Here is a 13,464-nt window from a genome sequence, read left to right as displayed (position 1 = left end):
TTTGAACCTGGGATCAGACCACAACAAGCCTACTGCAGTGGTGCCGCAGACTTGACTTTATAAGTATAGCCCACCGCAGTACTTACAAATGGTGAGATATCCATTGTGTATATTGATTGTATGTACCCAGGACTTGAAGAAAATTCCTAATAAGTATTGCATCTTTTTGTCTATATTATTAATTTTCCTGCTTTTTATTCATGCAATAAATCCTGTCAAAATTGACATTGTTGTTTGTGAACATCATTTAGGAAAGGTGCGGCACACTTGACATAATTTGTATATAGGGTATACAGCCAGTTTATAGAGTATGTGTTATTAAGGGTATACACCCAGTATATAGTATATAGAGTATGTGCTATATTGGGTCATATAGACAGTATATAGAGTGTGTTATACAGGGTCATACATCCAGAATATACAGTATGTGTTATATAGGGTCATACAGCCACTATATAGTGTCTTTGTTATATAGGGTATACAGCCAGTATATGTATTACATAGGGCATACAGCCAGTATATGTGTTATATAGGGTCATATAGACAGTACAGTATATAGGGTATGTGTTATATAGGTTATACAGCCAGTATATAGTGTATGTGTTATGTAGGGTATACAGCCAGTATATTGAGTATGTGTTATATAGCGTATACAGCCAATATATATTGTATGTGTTATATAGGGTATACAGCCAGTATATAGTGTATGTGTAATGTAGGGTATACAGCCACTGTATTGATTATGGGTTATATATAGGGTATACATCCAGTATATAGAGTATGCGTTATATAGGGTCATATAGACAGTGTATAGAGTATATATTGTATATGTTATATGGGGTATATAGTGTATGTGTTATATAGGGTCATATAGACTGTATATAAGGCATATAGCCAGTATATAGTGCATGTGTTATGTAAGGTATTCAGCCAAGTATATTGAGTATGGGTTATATAGGGTATACAGCCAGTATATAGAGTATGTGTTCTATTGGGTCATATAGACAGTATATAGAGTGTGTTATATGGGATATATAGTGTATGTGTTTTATATAGGGTCATATAGACTGCATATAAGACAGACAGCCACTATATAGTGTATGTGTTATGTAGGATATACAGCCAGTATATGCTGTGTGTCAATGGTTCCTAAACTGTGTGCCATGGCACCTAGGGGTGCCTCGGGACAATTGCTGGGGTGCCCTAAGTTGGTGGTCAAGGACCAATTTAATTCAGTGTTTGTGACTTCCAATCATGACATATTTATTTATTTATTTATTAGCAGTTTCTTATATAGCGCACACAGATTCCGCAGCGCTTTACAGAGAAGATATGGACAAACAGAAGCGGATACTGTTCCTTACTACATAACTGACCCTAAGGATGATATAAAAACACAAGTTACTTCATTTAATATTTTTATCAAAATTTCTCAATAAGGAACTTTTGCTCTGGGGATGCCATGAATTACCTTCGGACACTCTAGAGCACCTTGTTTTCCAAAAAAGTTTGGGAACCCCTGGTGTATGTGTTATATAGGGTTATACAGATATGAAATCCTCCTGGTAAGACTGTATGTGTTATTGCCCATTACACAGGTGGACTCTCTGCTTCTGATGGAAGTTGACCGCTTAGTAATTGAGAAACATGCAAGCGATGAGCTGCTTATGGGGGTAACGGCAGACAGCAGCCAGAAATCACGCAGAAGGCTGCTGAAGTAAGTGGTTCCTGTATAATAAGCAACATTCATTTGTACTGGTCGGCGCCATTCACACCCTGATGTGCTTGCAGTCTATGTCTCTGCTTCCCCAATCTGTTACAGTTGGTTATAGGGTTGTATTCTTATCTTCATAACGCCACCCATATTCTTTACCAGCGTAGCACATTGTCATCTGCGTAACTCCACCCACATTATTACCGGATGGGGGTACATTGCTGCCTGTATACATACACCCGCATTATTACCAGATGGGGTAGATTGCTGCCTGTGTACGTACACTCGCGTTATTACCAGATGGGGGTAGATTGCCGGCTGTATACATACACCCGCATTATTACCAGATAGGGTAGATTGCTGCCTGTATACATACACCCATGTTATTACCAGATGCCAGTAGATTGCGCCTGTATACGCAAACCAACGTTATTACTGGATAGGGGTAGATTGCCGCCTGTATACATAACATACACCCATGTTATTACCAGATGGGGATAGATTGCCGCCTGTATACATACTGTACACCCGCGTTATTACCAGATGGGGGTAGATTGCTGCCTGAATACACACACCCACATTATTACTGGATGGGGATAGATTGCCACCTGTATACAAAGACTTACGTTATTACCAGATGGGGCTAGATTGCCGCCTGTGTACATGGTGTATGTACAGTATACAGGCAGCAATCTATCCCCATCCGGTATTACCGGATGGGGTAGATTGCTGCCTGTATACATACACCCACATTATTACCAGATAGGGGTAGATTGCCGTCTGTATACACACACTTACGCTATTACCGGATGGGGGTAGCTTGCCACCTGTATACATACACCTGCGTTATTACCGGATAGATGTAGATTGCCGTCTGTATACACACCCGCGTTATTACCGGATATGGGTAGATTGCCACCTGCATACACACACTTACATTATTACCGGATAGGGGTAGCTTGTCATCTGTATACATACACCCATGTTATTACCGGATGGGGTAGATTGCGCCTGTATACACACACTTACACTATTACAGGATCGGGGTAGATTGCCGCCTGTATGCACACACCCACGTTATTACCGGATAGGGGTAGATTGCCGCCTGTATACATACACCTGCGTTATTACCGGATAGGGGTAGATTGCCGCCTGTATACACACACTTATGTTCTTACTGGATGGGGGTAGATTGCTGCCTGTATACATACACCCATGTTATTGTCAGATAGGGGTAGACTGCCGTCTGTATACATACACTTTGCTCACTGTGACCACACTTGGACAGTCTGTTCCCTGTATATGCATTGAACCCTCCATTAGCCCTCAGTGGGTCTCTGGCTGCTGACCCCTCATTATTTCAGTCTTTGTGGTTCTTGTTACTATATAATGGGGTGCTTGATGTTCCAGGGCTGATCTTCCGGAGTACCTTCTGGACTTTGGCTATGTTATATTTGGAGATGTCCGTTCACATGTCGTTAAAATCACCAACACAGGACATTTCCCGGTGTCCTTCCAGGTCGACCGACGTGCGCTCGCTGGTACAGGTAGGACATTGTCATGCCTATTATAGAGTGCACTGGCTGACTGATCACAGAGACTAATCATATCGATCTTCTATGTGACAGGCATTACAGTGGAGTTAGACCGTGTTAAGAATCTGCCATGCTGTCACATTGAGACGTTCCAGGTCAAGTTTGATCCTCAAGGGGCCAATCTGAACCTTGGACGTGTTGACGTACTGATGCCTATTCAGGTAAGGTGGCTTTGTATATATTATTTACCGCCAGTATATAGTGTCTGCCTGAGACAGCTGCAGCCATTGGTAATATCCTCATCTGTTCCTGCCAGGTGTGTGGAGGTCCCAGGTTCTCAATATGTGTGAGGGCATCGGTGATCATGCCATCCCTCGCTGCGTCCAGTGACAAGGTGGAGTTTAGCCCTGTGCAGTGTGGCCAGTGTCAGATCAGGACCATTCAGCTATACAACCAGCTGCCAGTGCCCTGCGAATGGACACTTGTCAACCAAGAGTCTGATATGAAGGTATGCCCAGTAACTTGTCTCTCTCTTGCTGGTCCAGTGAGTTCTAGGTTTTCCTCCTTTAGGCCATGACCAAACAGTCATTCAGTTATTGTTATTGTGCTTTTTGTGCTGCAGCTGGACAAGCACGTCCCAATGCATCTACGCAAAAAGCTACAACATGATATTAAACCCAAAGCTGCAATTTTTGAGGTGATGCCGGCCCATGACCACCTACTCCCGGGGCAAAAGAAGAATGTGGAGATAAAGTTTCTGCCGCAGGAAGAGGTAAAGTACATAACCCCTGTAATACTGGTTGGTGGCAGAAGGTAACACTTGAGGAGACGATATGTCCATTTGACCATTGTGGCCTCTGCATGGGCAGATCTTGGTTGATAGGCTGATGTTTTGTTCTCTTCTCATTGGTTAGAAGCTGTACAATCAGCGACTGGTCCTGCAGGTAGCCCACAGCAGCCAGCGAGTGATGCTCCTGGTAGAGGGCCAGGGTCTGGAGCCTCGTCTGGAATTCTCACCATCTGTTCTTGAGTTGGGCCCCATCCTGCCCTTTAGCTCTGGAGATGAAGTGGAAGTTGTGGTAAAGAACCCCTGCTCCTTCCCCATAGAGTTCTACTCCCTGGAGATGGACAAGCAGTACCTGGATGAGGAGAAGGTAGAGTGCCGACACTTGTGCTGATCATCCTCTCTGCTGATACTGGTGGTTGGAATCTGATGTGTGTCTGGATTTAGGTTCTACGACTGCTGAAGGGTTATGACTTTCAGAACACACTGCTTCTCCCACTCCGCTCACCTGGAGAGAATTTACCCCCCGAAATCCTGGAGTATTATGAGGAGAAGAGGGGACTGTTGGAGGAACAAATGGTGGAAGTCACTGAGACAGGTGAGGACGAGTCTGGTGAGGTCAGTGTCTGCGGTCTGGTGTAGATACTTTGTCCTGCAATATTAGGCTCACTGACAAATGCTCTGCACTATTCTGGCTAATACTTATAGCTTTGTGTCACACCAGGGGTCTGAGTCTGTGAGACAAAGACCTCTGGTGGGGGTCTAATCGGTATTGGAACCGGGCAGGCTGTAGGAGACCCTTGTGCATATGAGCATGACAGTGCACCCAGAGAAGAGCAGACGATGTGATAAAATATAACGGGTTTATTGAAAACGGATGGTACAAGCAGTATGCTGGAATGATGGAACGAATGAGGCAGTCTCTAAACAGATAAAGCAATACTACTTGCACAGATGATGAGTCGATGGTGGAACATCGGATCAATATCGGAATGGAGATGGGCTGTGGAATCCAGATGGAATGGATGAAGACAGCTGGAGACGATAACCGGAGTATCGGTCAGGATCGATGGTGGAACATCGGATGAATATCGTAATGGAGATGGTCTGTTGAATCCAGATGGAATGGATGAAAACAGCTGGAGATGATAACTGGAGTATCGGTCAGGATTGATGGTGGAAAATCGGAGCTAGGCTGGATCTGGAAAGCAGGTATGCGGCAGACGGAATCACAGGTGATGTCACAGGGGAACCTGGATGGCACAGGACAGTAGACCCGGCTTGGACACAGGCGATGGTGAACCCGATATCACAGGCGATGGTGAACCCGATATCACAGGCGATGGTGAGCCTGGATGGACACAGCAACCTGGAGCACCTGGATGGAACACTGCAGCAGGGAGAGAATACCAGCAGACAACACTTGCATAGCAGGATGACAAATGAAGCACTAGCAATGAGATGAGAGCTCCCAGGATACTTATACCCATGGCTTGGCCTGGATTGGCCGGGCAGGTAACCTGGGAGATCAACTCATTGCCAGATTGGAGGAACCAGACATGTGACTGACAACATCATGGCACCCACCATGTCTGGCTAAGGCGGGAAAGTGTGTTTGTGAACACCATGCTTGTGGCCGGGAGCAATGGCGTCGGACACAGCATTTGCTGAGCAAAGGATACTGTTACTACGGGTGAGGAGAGCGGTGCACCGTGCAGACTCAGCAGCGCTGAGAGGACTGCCGGATGACTGACACGGAGGCGCACTGCGCTCAGGATGCCGGCTGTATCGGAACTTGTAACGCAAGCTGAGCCTGCGCAGGCACTTAGCCGGTAAGATGACTTGCTTTAACACCCGGATCGTCGCACTTTGGCTGCTGGTTTCACATATGACGTGTTCTCTATCACACAAGGTGAATGCAAAAATATCCAGAAAGAACATGATGATATATATTCTGGTGGAAACATTTATTTGTAAAAAATATTTATATCAATTAGTAATTCTGGAATACTGAATATGAATAATTGAGTTTGCAGAAAAATGGTTCGTAATGGAACTTTTTCTTGTATTTTTATTAAAAATAGTCCCCAAAACCTATAAAAACATCTGTTTCTGTTCAGGCATAGGGGTATGCAATCTGCCGTCGCTATTTTCGACTGGGGAAATAGCGGCAGCTCCCTATTCAATGCTGTCTTTAGCGACAACATTGAAGCAGGATTACGGCAGAATGGGCCCAACTTTAGAAGCTGTCGGGCCCGTTCTGCCGATAACGCACGTGTATTGTCGCAATCCTGCCACATATATCTAATCCACGCCTGTTTTCATGGCCACGCCCCCTTTACGCTGAACAGCAGGTGGGACATTAAATCCCGCCTGTCGTTCTGCAGCCGACCAAACCGCAAATGGGCCAGGATCACGGCTGTCCGGAGGGATCGACAGCCATGATCCTGGATTGCATACCCCCCATAGTTCTTATTGCAGTCCTCTAACATGTACCATGGTATTGCCCTGATTCTGTGCCGCACCGGATGCATTTGTTGGGGCAGGATTTCATCAGGGGGAATTATCACCAATTACTTTTTATTTTGAAATCTATGTAACTCTACAGCATAGGAACAATATTCACTTGGCCGACACTGTTATACTGACAGGGTGTAAATACCGACGGTCGGGATCTCTACAGATACAGAATACAGACTATGAAATCTATTTAACTCTACAGCATAGGGCCCAACACTCCTTGGCCGACACTGTTATAAAGACAGGGTGTAAATACCGACGGTCAGAATCCCTACAGGTACAGAATACAGACTATGAAATCTATGTAACTACAGCATAGGGCCCAACACTCCTTGGCCGACACTGTTTTACTGACAGGGTGTAAATACCGACGGTCAGGATCCCTACAGGTACAGAATACCGACTATGAAATCTATGTAACTCTACAGCATAGGGCCCAACACTCCTTGGCCGACACTGTTATAAAGACAGGGTGTAAATACCGACGGTCAGAATCCCTACAGGTACAGAATACAGACTATGAAATCTATGTAACTCTACAGCATAGGGCCCAACACTCCTTGGCCGACACTGTTATAAAGACAGGGTGTAAATACTGATGGTCAAGATCCCTACAGGTACATAGAAACATAGATTTTGACGGCAGATAAGAACCACTTGGCCCATCTAGTCTGCCCCTTTTTTAAACATGTTACCTCAAACCATATTTGATCCTTATTTTTTTGTAAGGATATCAATATGCCCATCCCAAGCATGTTTAAATTGTACTACTGTATTTGCCTCTACCACCTCTGATGGGAGGCTATTCCACTTATCTACTACTCTTTCTGTGAAGTAATTCTTCCTCAAATTTCCCCTGAATCTTCCTCCCTCTAGTTTCAGTGCATGTCCTCGTGTTATGCTGCTCCTCTTCCTGTGAAGAATGTCTCCCACCTGTACCTTGTTAAAACCCTTGATATATTTGAAAGTTTCTATCATGTCCCCCCTTTCCCTTCTCTGCTCTAAAGTATACATATTAAGATCTTTTAGTCTTTCCTGGTACGTTTTGTGATGTAGGCCATGCACCATTTTAGTTGCCTAGTCTACCTAGATCATAAATCATTTGTTTTACCCCTCCTGGTGTGTCTACCCTGTTGCATACCTTTGTGTGATCTGCAAAAAGGCACATTTTACCCTCAATTCCATTTGCAATATCACCAATAAAGATATTAAAAACCACTGGTCCAAGTACAGATCCCTGGGGTACTCCACTTGTAACCTTTCCCTCCTTTGACTGTACTCTGTTTACTACAACTCTCTGTTTTCTGTCCTGCAACCGTGCTCTTATCCATTCAACTATCTTAGAATCCAATCCCAAACTTTCAAGTTTATTTAACAGTCTGCGATGTGGGACAGTGTCAAAAGCCTTACTAAAGTCTAGATAAGCTACATCTACAGCCCCACCTTGATCTATTACTTTAGTCACCCAGTCAAAAAAGTCAATAAGATTTGTTTGACATGATCTTCCCCCAGTAAACCCATGCTGTTTTGGATCCTGTAAATTGCTGGTTTTGAGATATTCTACAACTCTTTATTTTAAGAGTGTTTCCATCAATTTCCTACTACTGATGTAAGGCTCACTGGTCGATAGTTGCTTACCTCTTCTTTGCTTCCACTTTTGTGCAGTGGGACTACATTCGCTGTTTTCCAGTCCTCTGGGATTACTCCAGTAGCTAGTGACTGGTTGAATAATTCTGTTATTGGTTTTACCAGCTCCCCTTTGAGCTCTTTTAGTATCCTTGGATGTATCCCATCTGGCCCCATTGATTTATCCACTTTCAGTTTTGAGAGTTCTGTGAGGACTTTCTCCTCTGTAAATGTACTTGTTTCTCCCTCAGTTTTCTGACTATACTTGCAACTTAATTGTGGCCCATTCCTCTCTCTTTCAGCAGTGAATACTGAGCAGAAATAATTATTAATATTATCTGCTATTACATTGTCCCCCTCAAGAAAACTTCCACTCTCTGTCTTTTGTCTTATTATTCCACTTTTTGTTTTTCTCCTTTCACTTATATACCTAAAAAAAAGTTTTCCCCCCTTTACCCACTGATTGGGCCATTTTCTCTTCAGCCGGTGCTTTTGCACATCTGATTACCTTCTTAGCCTCCTTCTGTCTAACAAGATACACCTCTTTGTCCTCATTCTTCTGCGTCTGCTTAAATTTCTTAAAGGCCAACTTTTTTGCTTTCACAATACTTGCTACTTCTTTTGCAAACCACAATGGCTTCCTTTTTCTTGTGTTTTTCCTAACTCTTTTGACACAAAGTTCTGTTGCTTTTAGAATTGCACTTTTTAATTTTTCCCACTTATCCTGCACTCCTTCCAAGTTCCTCCACTCTGCCAAAGAATCCCTTACAGAGTTTCCCATCTCCACAAAATCAGCCTTCCTAAAATTTAACACCTTTGTTTTTGTGTGCGATGAGTCAGTCTCTGTCTTTATTTTGAACCATACTGCTTGATGGTCACTGGATCCCAGGTTTTCACCCACATTTATGTCAGATATTCTGTCACCATTTGTAAGTATTAAGTCTAATATTGCGTCCTTACGAGTGGGCTCCCTCACCAATTGCTGGAGGGATGCTCCTTGCAAGGAATTCAGCATGTCCCTACTTCTGGTGGAACTTGCAACAGGCAGCTCCCAGTTTACATCAGGTAGATTAAAGTCTCCCATGATTATCAACTCTCCTTTTAATGCCATTTTATTGATGTCCTGCAATAGGCTCTTGTCAAGTTCCTCTTCCTGACCTGGTGGTCTGTAGATCACCCCTATACGAAAAATCGCCTTCTCCCCTGTTTCTATGGTCACCCAAAGGGCCTCAGTTTTTTCTTCAATACTTTGTATTAAGGTAGTCTTTATACTTTTTTCACATATATTGCAACCCCTTCTCCAATTATTCCCATTCTGTCCTTCCTAAATAAAGTATATCCTGGTATAGCTATGTCCCAGTCATGATTTTCATTGCACCATGTCTCTGTAATAGCCACAATATCCAGTTCATCCCTCGTCATTATTGAAATTAGTTCTGGGATTTTATTTCCTAAGCTTCTAGCATTTGCACACATAGCTCTTAAAGTTGTGTTTGTGCTTCTCCTGCTGCTAGCTATGTTCATCTTTCTGCCTATATCTATTCGGTTTTGATTGGCATTATCTTTTGCTGCAGTGGATAGGCTTCCTGTTCCATTTTCCTGCTGAGACAATACCTCTAGGTTGGGGGAGCAGATTTCTTCATTTGTACAGAATACAGACTATGAAATCTATGTAACTCTACAGCATAGGGCCCTACACTCCTTGGCCGACACTGTTATAAAAACAGTGTGTAAATACTGATGGTCAGGATCCCTACAGGTACAGAATACAGACTATGAAACCTATGTAACTCTACAGCATAGGGCCCTACACTCCTTGGCCGACACTGTTATAAAGACAGGGTGTAAATACCGATGGTCAGGATCCCTACAGGTACAGAATACAGACTATGAAATATATGTAACTCTACAGCATAGGGCCCAACACTCCTTGACTGACACTGTTATAAAGACAGGGTGTAAATACCGATGGTCAGGATCCCGACAGGTACAGAATACCGATTATGAAATCATGATCAAAATAGCGGCATGTTAAAATGCCGACACGGTTGTAAAGTCGACATGGACACCGTATTAGTGTACCTCTGCGCTCTCCAAGCTCCAGGCACTAATATATTTTGTACCTGCCCGTGTTTTGTACCTGCCTGTGGCCGTGTTTTGTACCTGGCTGTGTTTCTGTACCTGGCTGTGCTTTTGTACCTGGCTGTACTTTTGTACCTGCTGTACTTTTGTACCAGCCCGTGCTTTTGTACCTGCCTGTGTTTATTTTTTGTACGTTGGGATTTGGTGATGGGGATTCTGCCAATCTATCAGAGCAGTCAAACCACCGTATATACTCTGCTCTGGTGGGCTCATGGGACAGGTGGGTTGTGATACGGAGAGGGGGAACAGGAGGATACATGTTTATTTGTCAGCAGTATTGTATTGGCAGACTAATCAAATGTGAAAGAAAATGCCAACATAATCACAATGTCTCCAGCCCAAACTGGAGGTACTGGCGTACAGCTGGTGTAGTCATTCTGGAATCCAGTGATGTCCTGCATGTTATACAAAGATATCTATCAGAGGGTCCTGAGGGGGCCCCTCCAGTAACTAGCCAGATATGGGGCCTTTCCCTTACAACTGAAGCCCCCAGCTCTTGCGCTTGCTGTAGTAGAGGCGTATTCTAGACCTTGTTACAGGGACATTACACACAGAGGCCAGGGAGTCATCCGTAGTACGTGAGGACCGGAACCTCACAGGGACGTGCACATGCAGCCACCATTTCTGGTACCGTGTAGCTATGTTACTTACTGCAATGCCGGAGGCACATATCTGCTTCTCTGACAAAGATATTCCATCCTATCTGGGTTATTAGGTAATGTGGAGGCAACAGATGCGGATCTTGTATCAAACGCAGGTGACCTTTCATCTGCCACTAGTTGTGGTGCCAGCCATTCCTCACATGCTGGAACCAAACATGAGGACGCTGAGGAGGACTTTGAAAAACCAGTGAGCTCAGGTGAGCAGTAAGTGGGAAGGGAGCAATGTCAGAGTAGCAGAAAGGGGATAGGGAGCAATGTCAGAGTAGCAGAAAGGTGATAGGGGGCAATGGCAGAGTAGCAGGAAGGGGAAGGGAGTGATGTCCAGGACGGCACAGGACAGTAGACCCGGCTTGGACACAGGCGATGGTGAACCCGATATCACAGGCGATGGTGAACCCGATATCACAGGCGATGGTGAGCCTGGATGGACACAGCAACCTGGAGCACCTGGATGGAACACTGCAGCAGGGAGAGAATACCAGCAGACAACACTTGCATAGCAGGATGACAAATGAAGCACTAGCAATGAGATGAGAGCTCCCAGGATACTTATACCCATGGCTTGGCCTGGATTGGCCGGGCAGGTAACCTGGGAGATCAACTCATTGCCAGATTGGAGGAACCAGATATGTGACTGACAACATCATGGCAGCCACCATGTCTGGCTAAGGCGGGAAAGTGTGTTTGTGAACACCATGCTTGTGGCCGGGAGCAATGGCGTCGGACACAGGATTTGCTGAGCAAAGGATACTGTTACTACGGGTGAGGAGAGCGGTGCACCGTGCAGACTCAGCAGCGCTGAGAGGACTGCCGGATGACTGACACGGAGGCGCACTGCGCTCAGGATGCCGGCTGTATCGGAACTTGTAACGCAAGCTGAGCCTGCGCAGGCACTTAGTTGGTAAGATGACTTGCTTTAACACCCGGATCGTCGCACTTTGGCTGCTGGTTTCACATATGACGTGTTCTCTATCACACAAGGTGAATGCAAAAATATCCAGAAAGAACATGATGATATATATTCTGGTGGAAACCTTTATTTGTAAAAAAATATTTATATCAATTAGTAATTCTGGAATACTGAATATGAATAATTGAGTTTGCAGAAAAATGGTTCGTAATGGAACTTTTTCTTGTATTTTTATTAAAAATAGTCCCCAAAACCTATAAAAACAGCTGTTTCTGTTCAGGCATAGGGGGTATGCAATCTGCCGTCGCTATTTTCGACTGGGGAAATAGCGGCCGCTCCCTATTCAATGCTGTCTTTAGCGACAACATTGAAGCAGGATTACGGCAGAATGGGCCCAACTTTAGAAGCTGTCGGGCCCGTTCTGCCAATAACGCACGTGTATTGTCGCAATCCTGCCACATATATCTAATCCACGCCTGTTTTCATGGCTACGCCCCCTTTACGCTGAACAGCAGGTGGGACATTAAATCCCGCCTGTCGTTCTGCAGCCGACCAAACCGCAAATGGGCCAGGATCACGGCTGTCCGGAGGGATCGACAGCCATGATCCTGGATTGCATACCCCCCATAGTTCTTATTGCAGTCCTCTAACATGTACCATGGTATTGCCCTGATTCTGTGCCGCACCGGATGCATTTGTTGGGGCAGGATTTCATCAGGGGGAATTATCACCAATTACTTTTTATTTTGAAATCTATGTAACTCTACAGCATAGGAACAATATTCACTTGGCCGACACTGTTATACTGACAGGGTGTAAATACCGACGGTCGGGATCTCTACAGATACAGAATACCGACTATGAAATCTATGTAACTCTACAGCATAGGGCCCAACACTCCTTGGCCGACACTGTTATAAAAATAGTGTGTAAATACTGATGGTCAGGATCCCTACAGGTACAGAATACAGACTATGAAATCTATGTAACTCTACAGCATAGGGCCCTACACTCCTTGGCCGACACTGTTATAAAGATAGGGTGTAAATACCGATGGTCAGGATCCCTACAGGTACAGAATACAGAATATGAAATCTATGTAACTCTACAGCATAGGGCCCAACACTCCTTGACTGACACTGTTATAAAGACAGGGTGTAAATACCGATGGTCAGGATCCCGACAGGTACAGAATACCGATTATGAAATCATGATCAATATAGCGGCATGTTAAAATGCCGACACGGTTGTAAAGTCAACATGGACACCGTATTAGTGTACCTCTGCGCTCTCCAAGCTCCAGGCACTAATATATTTTGTACCTGCCCGTGTTTTTTACCTGCCTGTGGCCGTGTTTTGTACCTGGCTGTGTTTCTGTACCTGGCTGTGGCTGTGTTTTGTACCTGGCTGTGCTTTTGTACCTGGCTGTGCTTTTGTCCCTGCTGTACTTTTGTACCAGCCCGTGCTTTTGTTCCTGCCTGTGTTTATTTTTTGTATGTTGGGATTTGGTGATGGGGATTCTGCCAATCTATCAGAGCAGTCACACCACCGTATATACTCTGCTCTGGTGG

General features: G+C 44.6%; 1 protein-coding gene across 6 annotated transcripts in view; it reads left to right on the top strand.

The window, feature by feature from the left end:
- Positions 1-13,464, top strand: part of HYDIN (HYDIN axonemal central pair apparatus protein) — a 464,418-nt gene that overhangs the window by 229,892 nt on the left and 221,062 nt on the right. For 4 of the 6 annotated variants that reach the window (XM_083165003.1, XM_083165001.1, XM_083165005.1 and 1 more), the window contains 8 exons: positions 1,599-1,717; positions 3,125-3,261; positions 3,343-3,470; positions 3,566-3,757; positions 3,872-4,021; positions 4,164-4,403; positions 4,481-4,631; positions 11,037-11,180. In XM_083165003.1, coding sequence (XP_083021129.1) covers positions 1,599-1,717; positions 3,125-3,261; positions 3,343-3,470; positions 3,566-3,757; positions 3,872-4,021; positions 4,164-4,403; positions 4,481-4,631; positions 11,037-11,180 — 1,261 coding nt within the window. The remainder of the gene's footprint in view (positions 1-1,598; positions 1,718-3,124; positions 3,262-3,342; positions 3,471-3,565; positions 3,758-3,871; positions 4,022-4,163; positions 4,404-4,480; positions 4,632-11,036; positions 11,181-13,464) is intronic. The other 2 variants (XM_083165004.1, XM_083165002.1) reach the window with 1 other exon arrangement.

Source organism: Crinia signifera, chromosome 11 (genome assembly GCF_055691185.1).
Source record: "Crinia signifera chromosome 11, ASM5569118v1, whole genome shotgun sequence".
NCBI classification, from domain to species: Eukaryota; Metazoa; Chordata; class Amphibia; order Anura; family Myobatrachidae; genus Crinia; species Crinia signifera.
This window is presented reverse-complemented; position numbering and strand designations above follow the sequence as displayed.